Source organism: Schistocerca cancellata, chromosome 4 (assembly GCF_023864275.1).
Source record: "Schistocerca cancellata isolate TAMUIC-IGC-003103 chromosome 4, iqSchCanc2.1, whole genome shotgun sequence".
In the NCBI taxonomy this organism is placed as follows: Eukaryota; Metazoa; Arthropoda; class Insecta; order Orthoptera; family Acrididae; genus Schistocerca; species Schistocerca cancellata.
This window is the reverse complement of record NC_064629.1, coordinates 155,285,691-155,312,974: the sequence shown is the minus strand read 5'-3', so window position 1 is coordinate 155,312,974 and position 27,284 is coordinate 155,285,691. Positions and strand designations below refer to the sequence as shown.

Sequence of the window (27,284 nt, the reverse complement as noted above, 5' to 3'; positions counted from 1 at the left end):
GACTGGAAGCACCTGGGCTAGGGGAGCCCGGCTGTCTTTAACACCGCAACACAAACGACTACGCTTGATTTGGTACCGTGACCGGGAAGCCATTACTACTGCTGAATGGTGTCGCATGTCTTCAACTACGAATCGCGTCTCTACACCACCCCGTCTGACAGTCATCGGCTAGTACTGTGCCGACCTGGAAAGAGTTACCGTTCTTCTAATGTTTAGGAGAAGCACATCTGTGTTACTTAAGGCGTTATGGTGTAGGGACGCTTCATGTACGACTTCAGGTCATGGCCGGTATTGAAAAAAATTTAAGTGTAGCTTTAGTGTTCACTGGACAACAGCCTTGCCGCAGTGATAAAACTGCTGTCAGCCTAGGTTAGCGCTTGGATGGGTGGCCATCCGGTCTGCCGAGTGCTGTTGGCAAGCGGGGTGCACTCAGCACTTCTGAGGCAAACTGATGAGCTACTTGATTGAGAAGTAGTGGCTTCCGTCTCGTAAACTGACGTACGGTCGGGAGAGCGGTGTGTTGGCCACATGCCCCTCCATATCCACAGTGACGCCTGTGAGCTGATGATGACACGGTATTCCAAGGCCTGTTCGGATGGAGTTTAGTTCAGTTTTTTAGTGTTCATTGCGTCAGAATCCAGCCATTCAATAATTTATTAGAAAATATTTGTATCTTTCATTAAATTCGTATTTTACTACTAGACCACATGTATAACATATCCCACGTACGAGTGCGTTAAGGCTGCTACGGCATCGTCCCTGTTAAACAGGACGCGCCCGCGCTACACCGCCCTTGCCTGCAGCTAGTAGGTTGTGATTTTCTACAAAGTTCACGACGGGCAAGTGTGCCATTATGGCGGCAGAAACATAAAAAATGAGATTTTGCTTGCATAAATACAGTGTGTTCAAACGAAAGTGTCGAGTACCTTGAGAGGTGGCAGTACACACCGAAGCAAGAAAACTTAATACCAATAAAAGTAGATCTGGAAATGCATACTATCTGAGGTGTACGGGAGGTGTTCAATGTGGCGTCCATTCATGACAATGGACTCCTCTGCCCTTCGGCGTAAGGAATTACGCATCCTTTGAAGTATACGCGGTTCTTGTTATGCTTGCTGGCACGCATTGAAGACGCGACCGTGTGCTGTTCGCACGTCGTCGACTGGCGTGGTGTAGACCAATTCCTCCAAGTGTCCCCATAACCAAAAGCTTAGGGGACTGATATTTGGGAACGAGCAGACCAAGGTGTGCTTCCCCTCTCCCCCCCCCCCCCCCTCCTACCCCAAGCCCCGCCCCTTCTGACCAGTGTCCCCATGACCAAAAGTTTAGGGGACTGGGAACAGGCAGGCCAAGGTGTGCTTCCCCTATTCTCCCCCCCCCCTCCCCCAGGCCCACTCCCCCATTCCCGACCAATCCATCTTGAATGTGAACAGGGGATCTGTGGCACAATTCTCCAACAGCCATTGACAGAACCGCCGTCTGCAATGATGATCCTGTGGCCTTATGGCCCGAACGGAAAGTGCTGTACATAAATGGGTACAGCAATTGTTCAAGAATTAGAGGGCATGGGCTCCCAGGCTACGTCCGTTTGCTAAACCATAGCAGAATATCATATCTGCCATTTCACTTGTCAATTAGTAGGCTTCTATTGGTAATAAGTGCTGGAAGATAGAAAATGTAAATGTACTACACCATTTATAAGTACAAACAGCGCAATAACAGTAAACACATAAGTGAATTCGTGATTGGAAGAAGGTAAAACACCATAATACGTACCCAGGGTTGACAGTACTGTAGAATAAGGCACTGAAACACGACGAAAATTATCGTAACCTACAACACGAGGGCCGTTGTGGCAGAGCGGTTCTAGGCGCTTCAGTCCGGAACCACGAGGCTGCTACGGTCGCAGGGTCGAATCCTGCTTCGGCATGGATGTGTGAGATGTCCTTAGGTTAGCTAGGTTTAAGTAGTTCTAAGTCTAGGGGACTGATGACCTCTGATGTTAAGTTTCATAGTGCTTAGAGCCATTTTTGATTCATCCTATACATAAAGCGAAGACGGGCCTGTGACGAAAATAACAATGGTAGTGTATGACTTTTCGTTCTCTTGATTCTAAAAATCTGCAAGGTTATCACAAGATGTGCGAGGGTGTGTAAATGATTCAAAAATATACATTACTGACCATTAAAATTGCTACACCAAGAAGAAATGAAAATGACAAACGGGTATTCATTGGACAAATATATTATACTAGAACTGACATGTGATTACATTTTCACGCAATTTGGATGCATAGATCCAGAGAAATCAGTACCCAGAACAACCGCCTCTGGCCGTAATAACGGCCTTGATACGCCTGGGCATTGAGTCAAACAGAGCTTGGATGGCGTGTTCAGGTACAGCTGCCCATGCAGCGTCAACACGATACCACAGTTCATCAAGAGTAGTGACTGGCGTATTGTGATGAGCCAGTTGCTCGGCCACCATTGACCAGACGTTTTCAATTGGTGGGAGATCTGGAGAATGTGCTGGCCAGGCCAGCAGTCGAACATTTTCTGTATCCAGAAAGGCCCGTACAGGACCTGCAACATGCGGTCGTGCATTATCCTGCTGAAATGTAGGGTTTCGCAGGGATCGAATGAAGGGTAGATCCACGGATGGCAAACCATCTGAAATGTAACGCCCACTGTTCATAGTGCCGTCAGTGCGAACAAGAGATGACCGAGACGTGTAACCAATGTCACCCCATACCATCACGCCGGATGATACGCCAGTATGGCGATGACGAATACGCGCTTCCAATGTGCGTTCACCGCGATGTCGCCAAACACGGATGCGACCATCATGATGCTGTAAACAGAACCTACATTCATCCGAAAAATGTCGTTTTGCCATTCGTGCACTCAGGTTCGTCGTTGAGTACACCATCGCAGGCTCTCCTGTCTGTGACGCAGCGTCAAGAGTAACCGTAGCCATGGTCTCCGAGCTGATAGTCCATGCTGCTACAAACGTCGTCGAACTGTTCGTGCAGATGGTTGTTGTCTTGCGAACGTCCCCATCTGTTGACTCACTGATCGAGACGTGGCTGCACGATCCGTTACAGCCATGCGGATAAGATGCCTGTCATCTCGACTGCTAGTAATACGAGGCCGTTGGGATCCAGCACAGCGTTCCGTATTACCCTCCTGAACCCACCGATTCCATATTGTGCTAACTGTCATTAGATATCGACCAACGCGAGCAGCAATGTCGCGATACGATAAACCGCAATCGCAATAGGCTACAATCCGAACTTTATCAAAGTCGGAAACGTGATGGTACGCATTTCTCCTCCTTACACGAGGCATCACAACAACGTTTCACTAGGCAACGCCGGTCAACTGCTGTTTGTGTAGGAGAAATCGGTTGGAAACTTTCCTCATGTCAGCACGTTGTAGGTGTCGCCACCGGCGCCAACCTTGTGTGAATGCTCTGAAAAGCTAATCGTTTGCATATCACAGCATCTTCTTCCTGTCGGTTAAATTTCGCGTCTGTAGCACGTCATCTTCGTGGTGTAGCAATTTTAATGGCCAGTAGTTTATGAGAAGAAATAGGTAGGTGTGTGACATACGGCAGTTATGGTTGTTGCAGGGGGCACGCTGAGATTGCGTCAGTGGTAAGGCGACGGCTCGCGATAGGCGAGAAATCTCAGTTCGGGTACTGATCCGGCACAAATTTTCATGTATCACTTTAGATATTACACCTAAATCTACTACAGTTAAGTTCAATTACAGGAATAAATTTCAGTATTTGAAACTGTAGTTTGTCATCAGATATGAATATCATATTGTTTAGTTCGAGATGGTACGCATCTAGTTCTGTTGGGACCTTTCTTCTGTATTTTGCTTTAGTGGACGGGTTTTGAGGTCCATACAAGCTATGTATTGTATTGAATGGCTATCTGGGGTGGGGGAGAGTAGCGTCTTTTGATTCTGATATGTCAGTTAAGACTCCATGTGCTTGTGTGCTTAATAAAAGTGTTTCATCGATCTTGTTGCACACTTCTCAACCTGGCAATACGACTTCTATCTACCACCATCATACCAGAATATTTATGTTTATGAAAATTCAGCTGCTGGTATTCTGCAATATTGATCTGAATGAACATTATGTACTTGAACCGAACTGCCATCCCCCTTCCTCCCCCCCCCCCCCCCAGCCATCCCGAGAAGAAAAAATTATCTTCGCCCCTGGCTGCATGAAAATAAAAACTGCTGGGCAAAATTCACTAGACATACTGGTAAAATATGTGTACAAATACTCATGAAATATGTTAAACATGTATGAAAAGTCATGGGCAGAAAGCTCATCCTAAACTCCTGGAACGAAATGAACCAAATTTGCGACACATATTACTTGCAGTTTGGAAAGAAATACTGTTGGGGTAAGAACCACCAGCCTCCTATTGGGGTGGGGTGAGTGTGATAACGTGTGGAGAGAAGGGAGGACGAGGGATGGAGAGATGGCAAGGTGAAAGCAAGCGATAGGTACATAAAAGAGGAAACTGAGATGGGCACCGATAGGGGAGGAGGAAATGGACAGAGAGAGGCGAGAGGAGAAGATGGACATAGAAAGGAAAGAGCAGCAAATCGACAGAGACATGTGGAGGAAGAGACAGGCAGAGAGATGGGAAAAGAGGTGATAAAGAGGTAGAGGGGGGAAGAGGAAATCGTCAGAGGTAGGGAAGAGGAGGAAATGGACAGAGAGAGAGGGAAGAGAAGAAGATTGTCACAGAAAGGGAAGGGAAGGGGAGGTGATGCACATGGGGAGGTGGGAGACGAAGAGATGGAAAGAGACTTGGGAGGAGCAGATGAACAGAGAGAGGGGGACGAAGACATCTACATCTACATCTACATCCATACTCCGCACGCCACCTGACGGTGTGTGGCGGAGGGTACCTTGAATACCTCTATCGGTTATTCCTTCTATTCCAGTCACGTATTGTTCGTGGAAACAAAGATTGTCGGTATGCCTCTGTGTGGGCTCTAATCTCTCTGATTTAACAGAGAGAAGGGCAGGAGTAGATGGAACTGGAGAGGGAGGAGGAGATGGACAGAGGGAAAACGAGCAGGAGGCAAAGGAGATGGCTTAATAGATGACTAGAATAAATACATACCCGGGGAACGTCGGGAACTCAGCCAGTATTGTATATATGTAGTAGTGCTCTACGCCGAAGGCAATATTGAGATGTCGGACAGCTTGCATTACATGTATATTATGCAGAGTTCCGTCAAAGATCATACAGAAGAAAGCTTGGCAAGTACGAAATCCCTCTCTCCCTCTTCTCTCTGTCTCTCTCTCTCTCTGTCGCACGTACACACACAGATCATTTTACATGTTTACGTGTAATATCGGACAAAACTGAGATGATTATGAGCTGAGACCATTACTTTGTTTAATTATTCCAATACCTCTTGATGACGCAACAAAGGTTGTGTAGAGAATTTATTTCTATTCAGAATTAAGGTTTACCGAGGAAATTCTAAATCACACAAGCCAGAATAATATTTGTAGACGCCACTGCACCAGCTGTGGAACTAGTACCTTTATAGCAGGGCGGCGAGATTGTGTGTTCTTGTGTGCCCATAAATCGTTTGGATTACATCACATGGAGGAGAAAGAGTATCGACCAGCCGGCCGGCTTGTTATGGGCTCACAAGCTGCTCTGAAAGTCCATTAGCGCGGTCAGTAAGTTTGGCATCACAGTACATCACATCACATCACATCACATCAGGACATCATGTTTACACGATATCTAATTCACCAAAGTTACTTCCATTATCAGTGGACACAATTCAGACTTCATCTTTGTTTATTCATCGAGAGTTGTGTCATTCTGTTCTTAGACTCTTAGCCAAAAGAAAGAAACGAGAGTGAAAACAATTTGTCACTCACCCCTTCTTTCAGAGTCTCTCTTGCAAATTATTGCAAAACCAATATAAAGAAAATTTTCTCTTTTCTGATAGCTTTGTCATTAGCGATGAAGCATACGCGTGTTTGAACAAGAATGGGGAAGGAAATCTGGCATACCATTGTTCAAGGACTCATTTCAACATACACCTTAAGTGACGCGGGAGAACCAAGTAAACTATAATGCAGGATAACTGCACAGGGAGTCTATCCCCACTAATCCAGAATGCGAGTCCAGTGTCTTAAGCATTGCGCTGCCTTAATCTAGCACTATGGAAAGAAGTCTGACCAGGGAGAGAGAACGCACTTGTGTTTGTCGACACAGAAACTATGCGACTGTGCAGTGAGTGGAGGCTGAATCTACATTTTCTAACATTGTTTGGACTTGCTGAGTATTAGCGAAAATTTAGCTTTCTCCTATCACTGTCGGGAATGTGTGATTTACAAACAATTCTTCTAACTCAATACACTAAATTTTAGATTCTAGCAAGTGAGGTGGCACTGTGTTTGAGACATAGGAACCGCCTCCTGTCGAAAAAGGAGAATGTATCCGCTTTCAGCTAGCCGGATTTAGGTTGATCGTAATTTCGCTTAATTACTTAAGGGAAATGCCCGTACAATTCTTTCGAAAATGGCGCGACCGATCTCTTTTAACATATTTGTCCAATATGGGCAAGTGTTCAAAAACTTAACCTCCTCGTCGATAGAATATTAAACCCTTGCGTTTCTTTCACCTTATAGGACTAACTGTGTAGCAAATAGTAGCTGTGGTGTGTCATACTGACTGGAGTGTCCTTACTTATTGCTCTTAGTACTTGAATTTCCCTGCCCTACCTTAAAAGCTACCGACATTAGTTCCGTCTGCAGACACCGATAAAGATACAGCGTGTTTCAAAAATGACCGGTATATTTGAAACGGCAATAAAAACTAAACGAGCAGCGATAGAAATACACCGTTTGTTGCAATATGCTTGGGACAACAGTACATTTTCAGGCAGACAAACTTTCGAAATTACATTAGTTACAATTTTCAACAACAGATGGCGCTGCGGTCTGGGAAACTCTATAGTACGATATTTTCCACATATCCAACATGCGTAGCAATAATATGGCGTAGTCTCTGAATGAAATTACCTGAAACCTTTGACAACGTGTCTGGCGGAATGGTTTCACATGCAGATGAGATGTACTGCTTCAGCTGTTCAATTGTTTCTGGATTCTGGCGGTACACCTGGTCTTTCAAGTGTCCCCACAGAAAGAAGTCACAGGGGTTCATGTCTGGCGAATAGGGAGGCCAATCCACGCCGCCTCCTGTATGTTTCGGATAGCCCAAAGCAATCACACGATCATCGAAATATTCATTCAGGAAATTAAAGACGTCGGCCGTGCGATGTGGCCGGGCACCATCTTGCATAAACCACGAGGTGTTCGCAGTGTCGTCTAAGGCAGTTTGTACCGCCACAAATTCACGAGGAATGTCCAGATAGCGTGATGCAGTAATCGTTTCGGATCTGAAAAATGGGCCAATGATTCCTTTGGAAGAAATGGCGGCCCAGACCAGTACTTTTTGAGGATGCAGGGATGATGGGACTACAACATGTGGCTTTTCGGTTCCCCATATGCGCCAGTTCTGTTTATTGACGAAGCCGTCCAGGTAAAGATAAGCTTCGTCAGTAAACCAAATGCTGCCCACATGCATATCGCCGTCATCAATCCTGTGCACTATATCGTTAGCGAATGTCTCTCGTGCAGCAATGGTAGCGGCGCTGAGGGGTTGCCGCATTTGAATTTTGTATGGATAGAGGTGTAAACTCTGGTGCATGAGATGATACGTGGACGTTGGCGTCATTTGGACCGCAGCTGCAACACGGCGAACGGAAACCCGAGGCCGCTGTTGGATCACCTGCTGCACTAGCTGCGCGTTGCCCTCTGTGGTTGCCGTACGCGGTCGCCCTACCTTTCCAGCACGTTCATCCGTCACGTTCCCAGTCCGTTGAAATTTTTCAAACAGATACTTTATTGTATCGCTTTTCGGTCCTTTGGTTACATTAAACCTCCGTTGAAAACTTCGTCTTGTTGCAACAACACTGTGTTCTAGGCGGTGGAATTCAAACACCAGAAAAATCCTCTGTTCTAAGGAATAAACCATGTTGTCTACAGCACACTTGCACGTTGTGAACAGCACACTGCACTGCACTGCACTGCAAATCTCTGGTTTCATCTACCAGGAGTGGGACAGGCTAAGCAGCGAAGCTGCTGTTCCTGTGTGGACCTCAGGAATTATTGTATGGCCTCACTGTTGGTTTGGCCTATGTGAGCGGCCGCGTGACGGCGGACGCTGCGTCGAAAGCGTCATAGGGGCTGCGGAAGAAGCTACTCCCGCAGCAGATCAGGCCAACGCGTGGTTGGCCTGCGGTGGACTTGGTGTCCCAGTCCGCGTATAAGATGACTGCCAGAGTGTTCTGCAGAGGCATAGAACACCCTGGCGGACTGCCTGATGCGATCCCGTAGCAACGGGACGCCAGCTTCCTCATGAAGCAGCCTCGTGGAGTACCGAGGTGGCTTGTGAAGAGCGAGTCGCAGCGCCCGATTCTGGACACGCTGGAGCATCGCAACGTGCGACGGAGCGGCATTCCCCCACACCACGGCGGCATACTCGAGTACCGGCCGGACAAGGGCCAAGTACACGGTCAGACCGTGCCGAGGGGGGAGAGTGGACGAGGGGTTCAGCAGCGGGTAGAGCGCCCGGAGACGCCCAGTCGCCCGCCCCCTGATGTCTCTGATGTGCGGCAGCCAGGTGAGATGCCTGTCCAGCTTCACACCGAGGTATTGGCCTGTTGGTGACCACGGGATGGGGCCTCCCGAGATCGAGACAGGCGGCAGGGCAGGAGGCAGTCGTCTCCGAGTGAAGACGACCGCCTGGCTCTTGGCGGCGTTAAATTTGAGACGCCACTTGGTGGACCACGCCCCCAGGACGTCGCACGCAAGTTGGAGTCGGCGGCACATCGCGACCACGTTCATGCTGCGGGTGAACAGCGCAGTGTCGTCGGCGTAAAGAGCCAACTCCACGCGCGCCACCCGCGGTGCGTCGGCGGTGTACAAGGTGTACAGCAGGGGGCCGAGAACCGACCCCTGCGGTACCCCTGCACGAATCGGCCGGTCGGTGCATGTGCCGCCGGCGGCCCGGACGTGGAAGGTGCGGCCCTCGAGGTAGGACCGCAGTAGAAGGGCGTGGGACGTCGGGACCCCATGTACAAGGAGCTTGTACAAGAGGCCCTCGTGCCACACGCTGTCGAACGCCTTGGAGACGTCGAGGAGTACCGCCCCAAGGTACTCCCGCGACTCCAGCGCCCTCATCGCCTGTTCCACCAGGCGTAGGAGCTGGTGCGTGGTCGAGTGGCCCCGCCGGAATCCGAACTGCTTCGCTGGAAGGAGCCCTGCGGCAGTGACGTGGCGCCACAGCCGCTCCACGTACAGTCTCTCAAAGAGAGGGACGGGAGCAGGCTGATCGGCCGGTAGTGCTCCACCTGACGCGGATCCTTGCCAGCCTTCGGGATAGCTACCACTACCGCGTGTTTCCACGCGGAAGGGTAGATCCCGGAGCTGAGAACACAGTTGAAAGTGTCCGCTAGTGGCTGATGGAGTGCCGGCGGCAGTAGCCGCAGGAGGTGGTTTCTGACACCATCAGAGCCACCTGCCTTCCTCGGGTTGAGGCGGCGGGGCTGGAGTCCAACTTCTTCAGCTGTGATGGGTGTGATCGCATCGTCAGCGGCCCTGGCGGCGAGGAAAACTGGTAGGTGGTCTTCCACGAGTTGAACGTGTTCGGCATCGAAAACGTCCGCGACCGGGCGGAAGTTGTCGGCGAACACGTCTGCGAGGGCGTTGGCCTTGGCGTCCGGGGCACAGACAACCTCGCCGCCGACGTGGAGCGGAGGAACAGGCTGATGGCGGCGGAGGAAGCGCTTGGCGGTCCGCCAGGCACTCCCATCAGTCGTGTTTAGGGTGGCCACAAGGCCAGCCCAGTCACGGTTTCGGTGTTGGTCGATGGCGGCCCGGATTTCGCGTCGTGCCCGATTGAGGCGACGCTTGGTCGCAGGCTGACGGGTGAGTTGCCACTCACGGAAGAGTCGGTTTTTGGCCGTTATAGCCTCCAAGATGTGAGGAGGAAGCTGCCGGGACATCTCGCGGGGCCGCCGCGGCTGTCGGGGAGACGCAGCGGCAGCAGCGCTGAGGGTGTGCCGCGTAAAGAAGGCCAGCGCAGCTTCGGCCCCCTCCAGGGCAGGATCTGGAGCACCTTCGAAGCGGCCGAGCAGTTCGGCTTGGAATCGGGCCTCGTCAATTCCGCGGAAGGTGCGGCGGGCAGGCGGCAGGGAGGCGCCGACGACGTCCATGTCGTAGACCACCGGAAGGTGGTCGGAGGACAGGGCGCAGCGGACAGTAGCCGACGTAAAGTGCCCGACGTCTTTCAGGACTGCGACGTCGAGCACGTCGGGCTGGCCTCTGTTGGGGAAGAATGTGTGGTCAAATGGACCCAGGACGAGAGCTCCGTGACGTTGAGTGATGCGGAGAAGGCGTCGCCCGCTGACGTTGGTGACTCGAGAGTTCCACTGCGGGCTCTTGGCATTCAAGTCACCCGCAATGAACAGTTTCCCACGCAGCGTTAGTAGGGCATCAAGGTCGGCCTCCAGGAGGTGGCCCCTCGGTGGCCTGTAGGCGGCGATGAAGGGAATGACACCAGCTGTGGTGGTGACAGCCACCCCAGTGGCTTCCACCGCAGCTAGAGGCGGCAGCAGGACTTCATGGTGCTTCAGGGAATTCTTCACATACACTCCTGGAAATTGAAATAAGAACACCGTGAATTCATTGTCCCAGGAAGGGGAAACTTTATTGACACATTCCTGGGGTCAGATACATCACATGATCCCACTGACAGAACCACAGGCACATAGACACAGGCAACACAGCATGCACAATGTCGGCACTAGTACAGTGTATATCCACCTTTCGCAGCAATACAGGCTGCTATTCTCCCATGGAGACGATCGTAGAGATGCTGGATGTAGTCCTGTGGAACGGCTTGCCATGCCATTTCCACCTGGCGCCTCAGTTGGACCAGCGTTCGTGCTGGACGTGCAGACCGTGTGAGACGACGCTTCATCCAGTCCCAAACATGCTCAATGGGGGACAGATCCGGAGATCTTGCTGATCAGGGTAGTTGACTTACACCTTCTAGAGCACGTTGGGTGGCACGGGATACATGCGGACGTGCATTGTCCTGTTGGAACAGCAAGTTCCCTTGCCGGTCTAGGAATGGTAGAACGATGGGTTCGATGACGGTTTGGATGTACCGTGCACTATTCAGTGTCCCCTCGACGATCACAAGTGGTGTACGGCCAGTGTAGGAGATCGCTCCCCACACCATGATGCCGGGTGTTGGCCCTGTGTGCCTCGGTCGTATGCAGTCCTGATTGTGGCGCTCACCTGCACGGCGCCAAACACGCATACGACCATCATTGGCACCAAGGCAGAAGCGACTCTCATCGCTGAAGACGACACGTCTCCATTCGTCCCTCCATTCACGCCTGTCGCGACACCACTGGAGGCGGGCTGCACGATGTTGGGGCGTGAGCTGAAGACGGCCTAACGGTGTGCGGGACCGTAGCCCAGCTTCATGGAGACGGTTGCGAATGGCCCTCGCCGATACCCCAGGAGCAACAGTGTCCCTAATTTGCTGGGAAGTGGCGGTGCGGTCCCCTACGGCACTGCGTAGGATCCTACGGTCTTGGCGTGCATCCGTGCGTCGCTGCGGTCCGGTCCCAGGTCGACGGGCACGTGCACCTTCCGCCGACCACTGGCGACAACATCGATGTACTGTGGAGACCTCACGCCCCACGTGTTGAGCAATTCGGCGGTACGTCCACCCGGCCTCCCGCATGCCCACTATACGCCCTCGCTCAAAGTCCGTCAACTGCACATACGGTTCACGTCCACGCTGTCGCGGCAAGCTACCAGTGTTAAAGACTGCGATGGAGCTCCGTATGCCACGGCAAACTGGCTGACACTGACGGCGACGGTGCACAAATGCTGCGCAGCTAGCGCCATTCGACGGCCAACACCGCGGTTCCTGGTGTGTCCGCTGTGCCGTGCGTGTGATCATTGCTTGTACAGCCCTCTCGCAGTGTCCGGAGCAAGTATGGTGGGTCTGACACACCGGTGTCAATGTGTTCTTTTTTCCATTTCCAGGAGTGTATATGGCGGTGCCTCCGCCATGGGTGGGCCGGTCGGTGCGGTAGCAGCGATAGTTCGCCACACCGACAGCCACGCCAGGTTTCAGAAACGTCTCGCAGACGAGACAGATGTCTATCGCCTCATCTCGGAGGAATTGTCGGAATTCCCCTTGTTGGGGAACTAAGTCGCGTGCGTTAAAGCCGCTCACGGTGAGCCCATGTACATGCTCATTTTCCATGGCGGTCAGCAGGAACAACGCCGGCCTGGAGGGCGGACGTGACGGCGGTGACTAGCACCGGTAGCTGTTCGAGCAGCTGGCTCAACGAACGCAGAAGCGTGCGGAGCTCAGCTGCATCAGGAGCCGTGGGGGGCCTCTGGGGCGCCCTCCAAGGCAGGAACAGCAGGCTGCGGTGGGACCGCAGGAGGCGGCGTTTGCTGCGGTACAGCCCGAGGGGCAGACCGCTGTCGCGGGGAATCAGTGGCCGGACGTTCCGCCGCAGGGGCGGTACGCCGCGGCCGTCGGCGGCGCCGGCGGTGGGAGGCAGCCTGTGCGGGAGGCGCGGGTGCAGGGGCAGCAGCCACATCGGACGAGGCAGGCTGCTGCAGCGCAGCGCCATCAGAGGCAGCAGGCCGCTGAGTAGAGGGGGCGGGCGTCCCCCCCTTGGCGGCATCAGCGAAGCTGGTGCCAGACAGGACCTTGCGGGAAGGGGCAGCCCGGCCACGGTGCTGCTGGCGGCCACGTTGGAAGGCCGGACATCCCCGGTAGCTCGCAACGTGCGCGCCACTGCAGTTGCAGCACGTCGGTTTATCTTCTCGCGGGAGTGTACATTCCTTGCTCTGATGCTGGGCCCCGCACTTGACACAGCGGGGCGGCATAGAACAGTAGCGCGACACATGGTCGAGCCGTTGACAGGAGAAGCACTGGGCCCTCCTGCCCTTGGCCCGCAGTGGCTCCACTTCGACGTTGACCCGCCCAACCCGCCGCACCTGGAAGATCTTGCGATTTTCCAGGTTGTCAACAAGGACAACCAGGTACAGCGGCATTGGTCGGTGGGTGCGTGGGGAGTTCATGAGCCCCGTGTGGCGGATGCCGAAGCCCATGTCCTCCAGTTCTTCACGTAGATAATCCGCCCCAAACTGGAGGGGGAGGCGACGGAACACCACCTTCAACAGTTTGAGCGGTTCCGACGGGTGCGTGTAGCAATGGAGGCCATCTTTGCAGATGACCTCCATGACTGCACGGTAGTCCTCAGCAGACGTCGTGGAGAGCCGGTAAAGATCATTGCCGGCAGTCCTGACGCTGGCAGTGGGCGCCACCCGAGTGATCTTCTGCTCGAACGGCTTATAAGGGCCGTCCCATTGGACCACAATCGGTGGGGGGCGCGGCGCAGCTGGTCGGGGCGGAACCCCGGCGTCGTCGGGGACGTCAGCAGACGCGTCCTGGTAGGCGTTGGCGGTCGGCAGCGGCAGCGCAGGCTGTAGGACAGCCGCCCGCGCCGTGTGCCGCCTGGCAGGGGCGACGAAACCGTCCTCATCAGGTTGGCGCAAAGCAGCAGGCCCTGCGGAGGACCGCTGCTCCCTCGCGCACACCGTCGGCGCGACCGTACGGGCCGCAGAGGCAGTGGCGGCGCGGGAGGATTTAGTGGCCTTCCTCTGCGGCCGAGCAGTGTCGGAGGCTAGGGAGCGGACGTCAGAGTCGTCAGTCGCGTCAGCGCGGCGCTTCCGGAGCGCACGAGCAGCGTCAGCGTCACGTCTGTCGGCGTCAGCAATGGCCTCCGCAAGATTGGCGTCTGGCAAGTCGTCGTCGTCGGTAATCATGGCGGCCTCTTGAGCTGGCTTTGCACCCGCCCAGACCGCGGTAGTGTCCTTCGCGCAGGGCGGGGCAGAAACTGGCGTGGCTACGGGTTCTTGATGTTGCAGGGCCGTAGGGGCAGCCACGAGCGAACCGACCTCTTGCGCGGCCGGTCCCTGTGGCGCACCCTGTGAGACCGCCGTCGCCAGGGACGCAGCCTGTGCGCCTGGCGAGGCCCCCACCGGCTCACCTGTCGCCTGTCGCCCCGTGCCCGGCAGTGCAGCAGCCTTCCAGATCCTGCAGTACGCAAGCACGGCAGTGGCGTCGTCCTCACGACCGGGGTAGTCACCCCCATGTGTAAGCTTGTGCATGCGCACGAGCATGCGCTCCTGGGAGCGAGAAACATCGCCAGAAGAGACATCCAAGTCAGTGTCAGGTAGTCGGCGCCGGTTCGTCATAAGTGGGGGGCCGGATGGGGCCGCCGACGGGAGCAACTCAGTCGCCTGAGCTGACCCCGCCGGACAGCGATCCGCCACACCCTTCGCTCGATCGTCAAACACGTCCTTTCGCCTCGACATCGCAACTCGGAGTGGAGTGGAATGGAGTGAACAGCACACCCTTAAAGCAGAAAGATGACGTACAGAATGGCGCACCCACAGACTGCGTTTTCTTCTATATCTTTCACATCACTTGCAGCGCCATCTGTTGTTGAAAATTGTAACTACTGTAATTTCGAAAGTTTGTCCGCCTGAAAATGTACTGTTGTCCCAAGCATATTGCAACAAACGGTGTATTTCTATCGCTGCTCGTTTAGTTTTTATTGCCGTTTCAAATATACCGGTCATTTTTGAAACACCCTGTAAATAAGACGTATTAAAGTAATTTCAAACTACTGTCCTAAGTTAATTACACTGAAGCGCCAAAGAAACTGGTATAGGCTATGTATTCAAATACAGCGCTATGTAAGCAGGCAGAATACGGCGCTGCGGTCGGCAACGCCTATATAAGACAAGTGTCTGGCGCCTTTAGACCGGTTACTGCTCCTACAATGGCAGCTTATCAAGAGGTAAGAGAGTTTGAACGTGGTATTGTAGTCGCAGCACGAGCAGTGGGACACAGCATGTCGGAGGTAGCGATGAAGTGGGGATTTTCACGTACGACCGTTTAACGAGTGTACTGTGAATATCAGGAATCCGGTAAAACGTCGAATCCTTGACATCGCTGCGGCCGGAAAAAGATTCTGCAAGAACAAGACGAACGACCACTGAAGAGAATCGTTCAACGTGACAAAAGTGCAACCCTTTCGCAAATTGCTGCGGACTTCAATGATGGGCCATCAACAAGTGTTAGCGGGCGAACCATTCAACGAAACATTATCGATATGGGCTTTCGGAGCCGAAGGCTCACTCGTGTACCCTTCATAACTGCATGACACCAAGCTTTGGACTGTTGATGACTGGAAACATGTTGCCTGGTCGGATGAGTCTTGACTATGATTCTATCGAGCAGATGGACGTGTACGGGTACTGAGAGAACCTCATGAATCCATGTAACCTGAATGTCAGTAAAGGAGTGTTCAAGCTGGTGAAGGCTCAGTAATGGTGTGGTGCGTGTGCAGTAGGAATGATATGGGACCGCTGATACGTCTAGATACGACTCTGACAAGTGACACGTACGTAAGCATCCTGTCTGATCACCTGCATTCATTGGTGTCCATTGTGCATTTCGACAGACTTGGAGAATTCCAGCAGGACAATGCGACACCCCACACGTCCAGAATTGCTACAGGGTGCCTCCTGGAACACTCTTCCTAGTTTAAACAAGCTTGCGGGGGCCATACACGATATTAGGCAGGCGTACCAGTTTCTTTGACTCTTCAGTGCTTTTGCATTGCTTAAAAAGTGGAACTACAAAAAAAGAATATATTCAGAAAACGGAAATGTTCTTTGAAGAGAATGGTATCGTACCACTAGAGGTAGACCCGACGCTCGCCATGCAGAGGGATATTAGAGCGTGTCTTAGCAATACTAAGAAGTTGATCGGAGAATTTAGAAAAAAGGCATCGATAAACATGAACCCCAAGCCCCCGACGTTAAGGAGTCAATTGAAGCTCCACAAAATATCCCATCCGATCTGCCCTATTGTGAATAGCACCAATAGTGCTTATCATAAATTAGCGAGACACTTACATTATAAAATTAAAGAATATTTAGTGTTTCAAAATAATTTTTCGATTAAAAATTCAGTGGACCTAGCCAACAGACTTACAACCGTAACATTTTCCGAAAACACCAAATTGGTGTCATTTGACATCATTAGCTTGTACACAAACGTACCAGAGGGTCAGACCTTGAACATTATAGAACAAAACTTAAGGAACCACAATAAATTATCCACCATAGAAATTGATGAGCTAATGTTACTTCTTAGAACGACTCTTAAATACAATTATTTTTCATTCAATAAGAAATTATATTCACAGCAATGTGGCCTAGCTATGGGGAGTCCACTTGCATGTATCATGTCTGAAATTTTTATAAATTCTCTGGAATTGGTTTTTTTCCGAAATTACCCGGAATTAGTGAACAACATCATCTTTTATGCGAGATACGTGGATGACATTCTTCTACTGGTTAATAACTCTCCAGAAGGAATAAAGCAAATTTTTGCAACGTTTAACAGTCTACATGATAAAATAAAATTCACACAAGAATTGGAATCAGCTGATAGATCACTAAATTATCTTGATTTAACGCTGACTATTACAGATGCTAAAATAGAGTTCAAGATATTCCGGAAGGCAGCTTATTCAGACAACATCATCCCGGCCGATTCAACCCACCCCCAAGCGTATAAAATGGCGTTTTTCTGTTCTAGTATCCATCGGGCGATTTCCATCCAGTTGTCAGATCTCAACCTCGAAAAAGAATTACAAATTCTCGAGAGTATTGCACAGAATAATGGCTATGATCCAAAGATAGTGAGGCAGTTATATCAGAAGAAAAGGCGAAAAAGGTCAACGACTTTAGTAAACACAAATACTCAAACCCAAGATCAGAACAAGAAATGGTTGTTTGATCCTTATATAGGTAATGTGTCCTACAAGATAGGGCGCCTCTTGAAAAATTCAGGTTTTAAAATTTTCTTCTCGACGAGTAACAGTTTAAAGCAAAATTTGGTTCATTCCCTTGAGAAATACTGTGATAAGTCAGCGAAATCAAGAGTATATAAGATTATGTGTGATGATTGCCCATGTTATTGCATAGGTCAAACAGGCAGAGCTATAGCAGTAAGGTTTAAAGAACATCTTCCAATAAAGGGCGTAGGAACATGGGGGTCAGCGTTTGCGGAACATCTGGTGCAAATGGCTCATACACCTAAATCTCTACGTGTCATAGAGCTACTACATCATGAAGTTAAGGGATACAGACTCGACACAGTTGTGGAACTACAAATTTATGCACACCTAATTACAGATAGAGGCAATTTACTGAACGATCAACTGTATCTAAAAAAAAAAGGACATACTTCGAAGGCTCCCAGCCTATATTAGGTTTACAATAGTTCATAATGCATGTGACCATTACAGTTTCTGTAATAATAGTACCTTTCCTACAGATGTTCATACGAGATTTGTTGGTCAGTTTATAAGGCTCTGTAGTAGAATGTAAAACATAGTCATGCTGGATATGTAATTAACTTACAATAATAAAGTATAAAATTAATTCATAGCAACAATGTTATCTGACGCGTGCGTAATAAGAGTTTGATTCTATACGTCCCGCGGATGCGTGCTGCCCTCCGTGAGGCAGATCGCAAAGCCCTCGCGGTCCGCAGTGAGGCCCATACAACGGGCTTAAAGTGAATTTGCTACAGCTTGTTTAATAGAAGTGACAAAACCTTGTGGTTATGCATCAAGATTTATAAAGTTGACTTAGGACATGGCTTGTTTTAGGCAAACATGTAAATAATATTTTATGTAAGTACTACACGTTGCATCCTGTAGGATGACCATATCTAATATAAATTACTAGCACATTATAATATTAACTGTTTGCAGGTTCCGAAGAAGACGGTATTACTAACGTTGAAACCTAGGTAAACGATAGAGTTAACCAGCAACTGTAGGCTGTATATTCTTATAGAAACTATATGGGCTAAATCGAGAATATTCCACGATGTCCCACAGAAAATTCCGCATTCTTTCAACCTAAACTGGCCGAAAAAGAAAATTCCTTGAATGACTTTTTGAACTACTCTCGTATTAGCTTGATGGCTATCGGGGTGACATTTGTCCGGTGTGTTGCTACCTTCCTTGGCCTGAGCATTAATATATTTACATTCTGCGTTTCGATCTTTGAACGGACACCAGAGATGTATCGTATAGCGTTTCAGAAGAGGAAGTGAAAGTCGAGAGACGCGCAGACGCAGTCTCGGCAGGCGGATTGCCTTTGTATTGATCGTCCGCGCGGCATGCCATGTCTATCGCGGTTTCTGACTCGCACACCTACCGCTTGGCACGGAACATAATTTATAAACTTACAAAACAGTTTCTATAACTTCAGTCACCGTTTACTAAAATCTCTTATAGCATGCTGCTATCGTCAGGTGCATTACAGTTACATATGTTTGTGACGGTATAGTAGAATCTTTCCTCACTTGCTATGCTAAACTTAGATGCTTTATAATGTTGCTCCATTCGAGGACTAATGTGAGCTATAAAGTATTACTAGCGGACAAATTAGTAACACATTCTGAGGATTAAGAGAGGACGAGGGGTAAAAGGAGGGAATGCTGGTGTTCAGTGTCTCTTCGAAAGCAAGCAAGGTCATGTACTCAGTTTGAGAAGTATGTGGAAAGTAATTGCTTTCAGTCCCACCAAAGTAAAGTTTTATGTTAACCACAGAAAATTAAAGCGCCGAGAAGGGAGGGTAGTGGCTGCAGTTTCTCTACAATTAGGGTCCAATGTTTTAATCAGCGAGGCACCTCGCTCTGTAACGCTTGGAAGTAGTTGAAGTTTCACGTTTCGTCCACACACACACACACACACACACACACACACGTCGGCGCGTCCGCCGCTCGTGGTCTCGCGGTAGCGTTCTCGCTTCCCGAGCACGGGGTCCCGGGTTCGATTCCCGGCGGGGTCAGGGATTTTCACCTGCCTCGAGATGACGAGATGACTGGGTGTTTGTGTTTCCTCATCATTTCATCATCTTCCAGGAAAGTGGCGACATTGGACTGAGCAAAGGTTCGAAAATTGTACGCGCGCTGATAACCACGCAGTTGAGCGCCCCACAAACCAAACATCATCATCATCACCAAGTCGGCGCAGAAGAACACGTAGCTTAGTCCACTAAACGTTCGGAATGGGTTTGGTCCTGGCTCCGTAAAACGTGTGATGGAATTTGCCCTAAATGTTTGAGGGAAAATGCAAATCATAATGTCCGGAAAACGGCTCAAATACTTTCTTTCAGAATAAGAGCCCAGTGTCGTCACAACAGCGAAAAGATCTCTGGTCAATGGGTCTGAGAGAAAGCTTTTGCTTGTGCCGGCACGCTTCTCAACTGTCGCTCTGTTTATGTCGCGATAGCAGTGTGGCCAGTAAAGACTGATCACCTGATGCAGAGGCCCATTTTGTACACCTATGATGTACGGAACGAGGGCGTTGGACCTTTTTGAACCACTGGCACTCAGCTGACACTTTACATATGACAGTTCTGATAGTTGTTCGGGAGGACCACGCATTCTCCAACAGATAAACTGTAAAATCCCGTTAAAATTCAGTTTTGTTCAGTTTTATGCATACTACATTCGTATGATGAGTCTTCAGTTCCTTTCGCCAGCAAAATGTATCAAAAAGGCCATTCTTTCAGTAAATCAAACTGCGTTACTTCAAGAAATTCAGCAACCAGAAATTATTTTTGTATTCATTTGGTTCAGCCAAGACACCTCTCAGGTTTTCCGCTATCTGCTACTGGCGTCTATTTAAGATGATCTTAACTGTAATTCCTAGGCATTTAGTTGAATAATTACGCTTAATTAATAATAAGATGTACTTAACTTTTTCTGTAATAAGAAGTCAGTTTTTCCAAATTGTATGCAAAAGACACACACTTTGAGATTCACAGATGATGTGCAGTGTTCACCATTTGGGCGACTTATGAGTTAGTCTATACTGGAAATTACACCTAAACTCAAGTTTCAACTCTCGTATACATTTCGGAATTACTTCTGAAGTCAGGTGTGCTTATCGACTTAATACAAATGATTCAAATGGCTCTGAGCACTATGGGACTCAACATCTTAGGTCATAAGTCCCCTAGAACTTAGAACTACTTAAACCTAACTAACCTAAGGACATCACACACACCCATGCCCGAGGCAGGATTCGAACCTGCGACCGTAGCAGTCCCGCGGTTCCGGACTGCAGCGCCGACTTAATACTGCCGACCTTAAAGCTTCATAAATGCCTCCGAATGACTGAAAAATGACGTTGTGTCATATTATTGTTTAATATTTAATGTATATACTGAATGTAGTATTGCTGTGTTATTTACAGTTAGTTTTTAATTTTTTCACATTAATTATGTACAATGACTATACTAGCATTTGACACGAACGATTGTCTAACTGTTCAAATGTTCAAATGTGTGTGAGATCTTATGGGACTTAATTGCTAAGGTCATCAGTCCCTAAGCTTACACACTACTTATCCTAAATTATCCTAAGGACAAACACACACACCGATGCCCGAGACAGGACTCGAACCTCTGCCGGGACCAGCCGCACAGTCCATGTCTGCAGCGCCTTACCTAACTAGTGTTGTAGAGAATTACTGTCATTAACAAAATGACAAATAAATTGGATTGAATGTTTCGAAAGTGACATGGGAATTGTGCACACAAGTAATATCACATACTTTGCACATAGTTAATAGATTGACATATTGCAAAAAACAATGGTCTGCAGTCCCTCCAAAGACATTCTGTCACCTCGTTGAAAGTGTCCCCAACAGAGTTGAAGCCGTCCTAAAGTCGAAGGGTAGACGCACCCCATATTAATGTCCGGGTATTTTTGATTAGATAGTGTACATGGGAAGAATAATTTGTATAAGCGTAAGATTCCATGTTTGCACATGGATCAGCATTCAGCTGTAAGGACCCATTCAAGTGCATTTTCTTAAGGGCGGTCTTTTCCCAATTTTAACCACACCTGCAATTCCCGTAACATCAAGGAAATAAGTTCTATGCGCTAGACCAAGAGACCTGGGGCAATGGTTAAGTCACCGTACACATATTCCGGAAGACAAGGGTTTTGATCTCGCTCCGGCCATCTAGATTTACGTTTTACCTAAACAGATTAAGGCAGATACGTGAATGATTTCTGTAAAAAGGCCACGATCAATTTCCTCCCGTACGAGTGACCAATTCGAGCTTCTTTCCGGCCGTAATTGCGTCGTCATCCGTACTTTGTCAAACCCGAATTTTCTTTTCTTCTTTCTGGCTGCTAACGTAGAAAACAGTGATAACTACGGTAACATTAGTATTAATAATGTCAGACGAGGTAGTAGTTTGTATAAACATTTTTTGGATTTGATAGCAGAACAGGGCCTTCCGCATTAATTCATGTGCGACGTAGTGTTACGGAAGCTGCATTCAACTCATGTGCTTTTGCTCGACTTTCCGGTTTTGTTCTAATAGTTTCTGATGTACTATATTTGCTTTCCCGTTATTCAGACAACATAATTTGTAAGACCAGAATCTCTTACAAACGTTTTCGTTAAATACGTTCGCCTCAGATAAATACAGAATCATGTATTTGCTAGACGTCTCTTCCAGCTTTACGCTACGGGGGTGGACCAAATTGCTGAGCATAACAGAACTAACTTCTTGACTTTGAACCACTGAATCTACGTGTTTGATGTGGGTGTCAGTCTTCTCAGGTCAAAAGGTGCTATATATATAGGACAATCTTTCCAAAATCTTGGAAGTGATATAATTTGCCAGGAAAGCAAAGACGATCAATACCATCACTGGAAAAACCGCTGAATTTAATAGGTCATAATGAGTCTGTTGGAAAAGTCCTAAAATAGAACTGCGCAAATAAAAAACTGTGTAAATGTAAGGACAACACAACACCCAGACCCTGAGAGGAGCAAATCTCCGACTCAGCCGGGTATCGAACCTGGGCCGTTAGGTATGACTATCTACATCTACATCTACATCTATACTCCGCGAGCCACCTTATGGTGTGTGGCGGAGGGTACTTATTGTACCACTATCTGATCCCTCCTTCCCTGTTCCATTCACGAATTGTGCGTGGGAAGAACGACTGCTTGTAAGTCTCCGTATTTGCTCTAATTTCTCGGATCTTTTCGTTGTGATCATTACGCGAGATATATGTGGGCGGTAGTAATATGTTGCCCATCTCTTCCCGGAATGTGCTCTCTCGTAATTTCGATAATAAACCTCTCCGTATTGCGTAACGCCTTTCTTGAAGTGTCCGCCACTGGAGCTTGTTCAGCATCTCCGTAACGCTCTCGCGCTGACTAAATGTCCCCATGACGAATCGCGCTATCTATCGCGCTGACCACTCAGCTACCAGGGGGACAATGACGTCGTGTGAATGTGTCAGTTGGTTGCAGCGACTCAATGTTGTGGTATAGTTGACGTAGAGACGTTATAGAATCAAAGAATGGAACTATCGTTATGAACGTGTTCATGGTCACACCGCGATAGAAGTTACCTGGTTTATCAACAGAGATAGACCAACTTGTCTGCTGGGACCGCTATACCAGTCGCAACCAAAGGGAACTACAGGTAATAGGTAACAGGAGGCGGGCACCTCACATAAGGTCATTGCTCACAGAGCCTCACAAATCTCCACGGCCGACCGAAGTGGCCGAGCGGTTCTAGGCGCTACGGTCTGGAGCCGCGTGACCGCTATGGTCGCAGGTTCGAAACCTGCCTCGGGCATGGATGTGTGTGATGTCCTTAGGTTAGTTAGGTTTAAGTAGTTCTAAGTTCTAGGGGACTGATGACCTCAGATGTTAAGTCCCATAGTGCTCAGAGGCATTTGAACCATTTGAAAGCTCCACGTCTTCAAAGCACCAAGCAAAATACACTACTGGCCATTAAAATTGCTACACCACAAAGATGATGTGCTACAGACGCGAAATTTAGCCAACAGGAAGAAGATGCTGTGATATGCAAATGATTAGCTTTTCAGAGCATTCACACAAGGTTGGCGCCGGTGGCGACACCTACAACGTGCTAACATGAGGAAAGTTTCCAACCGATTTCTCATACACAAACAGCAGTTGACCGGCGTTGCCTGGTGCAACTTTGTTGTGATGCCTCGTGTAAGGAGGAGAAATACGTTTCCGACTTCGATTGAGGTCGGATTTTAGCCTATCGCGATTGCGGTTTATCGTATCACGACATTGCTGCTCGCGTTGGTCGAGATCCAATGACCGTTAGCAGAATATGGAATCCGTGGGTTCAGGAGGGAATAAGGAACGCCTCGTATCACTAGCAGTCGAGATGACAGGCATCTTATCCGCATGGCTGTAACGGATCGTGCAGCCACGTCTCGATTCCTGAGTCAACAGATGGGGACGTTTGCAAGACAACAACCATCTGCACGAACAGTTCGACGACGTTTGCAGCAGCATGGACTATCAGCTCGGGGACCATGGCTGCGGTTACCCTTGACGCTGCATGACAGACAGGACAGCCTGCGATGGTGTACTCAACGACGAATCTGGGTGCACGAATGGCAAAACGTCATTTTTCGGATGAATACAAGTTTTGTTTACAGCATCATGATGGTCTTATCGGTGTTTGGCGACATCGCGGTGAAAGCACATTGGAAGCGTGTATTCGTCATCGCCACTACTGGGTATCACCCGGCGTGATGGTATGGGGTGCCATTAGTTACACGTCTCGGTCACCTTTTGTTCGCACTGACGGCACTCTGAGCAGTGGGCGTTACATTTCAGATGTATTCCGACCCGTGGCTCTACCCTTCATTCGATCCCTGCGAAACCCTACATTTCAGCAGGATAATGCACGACCGCATGTTGCAGGTCCTGTACGGTACTTTCTGGATACAGAACATGTTCGACTGCTGCCCTGGCCAGCACATTCTCCAGATCTCCCACCAATTGAAAACGTCTGGTCAATGGTGACCGAGCAACTGGCTCGTCACAATAAGCCAGTCACTACTCTTGATGAACTGTGGCATCGTGTTGAAGCTGCATGGGCAGCTGTACCTGAACACGCCATCCAAGCTCTGTTTGACTCAATGCCCAGGCGTATCAAGGCCGTTATTACGGTCAGAGGTGGTTGTTCTGGGTACTGATTTCTCACGATCTATGCACCCAAATTGCGTGAAAATGTAATCACATGACAATTCTAGTATAATATATTTGTCCAATGAATACCCGTTTATCATCTGCATTTCTTCTTGGTGTAGCATTTTTAGTGGCCAGTAGTGTAGAAACTGGGCAATAGACGACTGGAGGCAGGTAGAGTGGTCCAGCAAGTGGCGATGCTGCCTGCTTTCAAGTGATGCAAGACATCACGTACACAGAGGGCCTAATGGGACGCTAAACCCCCAGTAAATTGATGGTATAGTTCAGCGAAGGGAATGGTTCAATGATGTTTTTTTGAATACTCCTCGTACCGTGACTTGGGCCCACTGATCGAATACGTTTATTTCAACATTCTCGAAGACAAAGTGTTTCCTTTTGCTCTACATCTTTGTGATGAATACGTTGCGTACAATTCCGTCTTCCAAGATTAAAATAGTCGTGTTAACAGAGCTCCACGCATATGCTCCTGGTTTGTCGAATACTCAGGTACCCCCTTCTTCAACGGTTGGTCCGCTAAATCAACAATTAAAATCTAGCAATCAGCTCATCTTAAGTTTCTTAGTATATATGTCTGAGCAGACACCAGACATAAAGTCTGTTGCGTTTAAGATGAGGAAGCAAAATTAGAGAGTGGAATGAACCGAGCAGATGCATGTTCGATAGGTGGTTATCCTTCTATTGATAGACGAGCAGCATCCGACGTATGTCACGCCTTCTGATTGACACACCTGTTGCTCGGCACGACAAATATGTTCTAATTTATGGAATAATTCTTGCCACTTCAGTCACTTTTTGTAAAATCTGTTACCACGGAGCGTTTCGGCAACATTCTGCCAGCATCACTTGCTTGTCAGTTATTCTTACTTTTACATTACTGTGGCAGATCCTTCACTTTGCATATTTAACTTAGATGCTTTATCATCCTGCTCTGTACAAGGTCTCATCTGCCCTATAAAGCACTTCTTCCAGACTATACAGTAAATCGTGGCGAGGTTTCAAAGAGGACGAGAGGCCAAAGGAGGAAATGCTAGTACTTAGCGTCTCGTTGTCAGCGGTGTTATTAGGGATATTATACACTCAAGAGCAAAGAAACTGGTACACCTGCCTAATATCGTGTACGGTCACCCGCGGGCACGCAAAAGTGCCGCAAAACGATGTGGCATGGCCTCGACTAATGTCCGAAGTAGTGCTGGAGGGAACTGACACCATGAATCCTACAGAGCTCTTCATAAATCAGTAAGAGTATGAGGGGGTGGAGATCTCTTCTGAACAGCAAGTTGCAAGGCACCCTATTTACGCTCAATTATGTTCATATCTGGGGAGTTTGGTGGCCAGCGGAAGTATTTGAACTCAGGCAAGTGATCCTGGAGGCACTCTGAAGAAATTCTGGGCGTGTGGGGTATCGCATTGTCCTGCTGGAATTGCCCAAGTCAGTGGGAATGCACAATGTACATGACTGGATGCAGGTGATCAGACAGGATACTTACGCACGTGTCACCTGTCAGAGTCGTGTGTAGACGTATCAGGGTTCCCATATCACTCCAACTGCACACGCTCCACACCATTACAGAGCCTACACCAACTTGAACGGTCCCCTGCTGAAATGCGGGGTCCATGGATTCATGAGGTTCTTGCCATACCTGTACACGTCCATCCACTCGATGCAATTTGAAACAAGACTCGTCCGACCAGGTAACATGTTTCCAGAGATCAACAGCCCACTGTCGGTGTTGACCGGTCCAGGCGAGGCATAAAAAGTTTTGTGTTGTGCAGTCATCAAGGGTACACGAGTGGACCTTGGGCCCCCGAAAGCCCATATCGATGATGTTTCATTGAATAGTTGGCACGCTGACACTTGTTGATGGCCTATCATTGAAGTCTGCAGCAATTTTCGGAAGGGTTGCCCTTTTGTCACGAACGATTCTCTTCAGTCGTCGTTGGTCACGTTCTTGCAGGATCTTTTTCCGGCCGCGGAGATGTCGGAGATTTGAAGTTTTACCGGATTCCTGATATTCACGGAACACTCGTGAAATGGTTGTACGCGAAAATCCCCACTTTATCGCTACCATCGGAGTTGCTGTGTCCCGTCGCTCGTGCGCAGACTATAACACCACTTTCAAACTCATTGAAATCTTGATAACCTGCCATTGTAGCAGCAGTAAACGATCTAACAACTGCACCAGACACTTTTTGTCTTATATAGGCGTTGCCGACCGCAGCGCTGTATTCTGCCTGTTTACAAATGTCTGTATTTGAATACGCATGCCTATACCAGATCCTTTGGCGCTTCAGCTTATGTGCTGAACTGGAGAAATATGTGGGAAGTAATTGCATTTAGTCGCACCGAAATTAGGTTTCATGATAACCACAGAAAAGTCAAAGTATCGAGGAGGGCAGAAACGTGAATCGAATTTCTGTACAATAAAGCTCCCATGCTTTAAGAAGTAGCTGAGCTCACCAAGCGTTGGGAAAGGAACCGTATGATGGAATCTGCTCTAAATACGGTGGGAGAAAACAAAAATCAAAAAGGGCCGGAAAACGGCTTCAAACGCTTTCTTTCAAAACAAGAGCGTAATGTCGTCACGACAGTAATAAACTTCCTGGTCAAAGTGTGTGGAAGAAGGTTTTCTCGAGTGGCATGCTTCTCATTGTTACTCTGCGAATAATGTTTGTTTCAGTTTCTGTAGCGTTCGCAGTGTGGCCAGTAAAGGCTGATCGCCTTATGCGGCGGCCCATTTTTTACACTAGTAGCGTCCGGAACTAGGATGACGGCCTTTCGTGGACCACTGACACTCAGCTGACACTTTACATATAACAGTTCTGATAGTTCTTTGGGAGGACCACGCATTCTCCAAGAGAGAAACTAAAAATCTCAATAAAAATGGGGTTAATGGTAAAAACTACACTCATGTGATGAGTCTGCAATTTCATTAAGGGAGT

The 27,284-nt window shown here is 48.9% G+C and overlaps 1 protein-coding gene across 1 annotated transcript in view; it reads right to left on the bottom strand.

Annotated features, from left to right (window-relative positions):
- Positions 1-14,427, bottom strand: part of LOC126183942 (lysosomal acid phosphatase-like) — a 266,338-nt gene extending 251,911 nt beyond the window's left edge. The window contains exon 1 of the mRNA XM_049926291.1: positions 14,128-14,427. Coding sequence (XP_049782248.1) covers positions 14,128-14,427 — 300 coding nt within the window. The remainder of the gene's footprint in view (positions 1-14,127) is intronic.
- Positions 14,428-27,284: the final 12,857 nt, after the last annotated feature.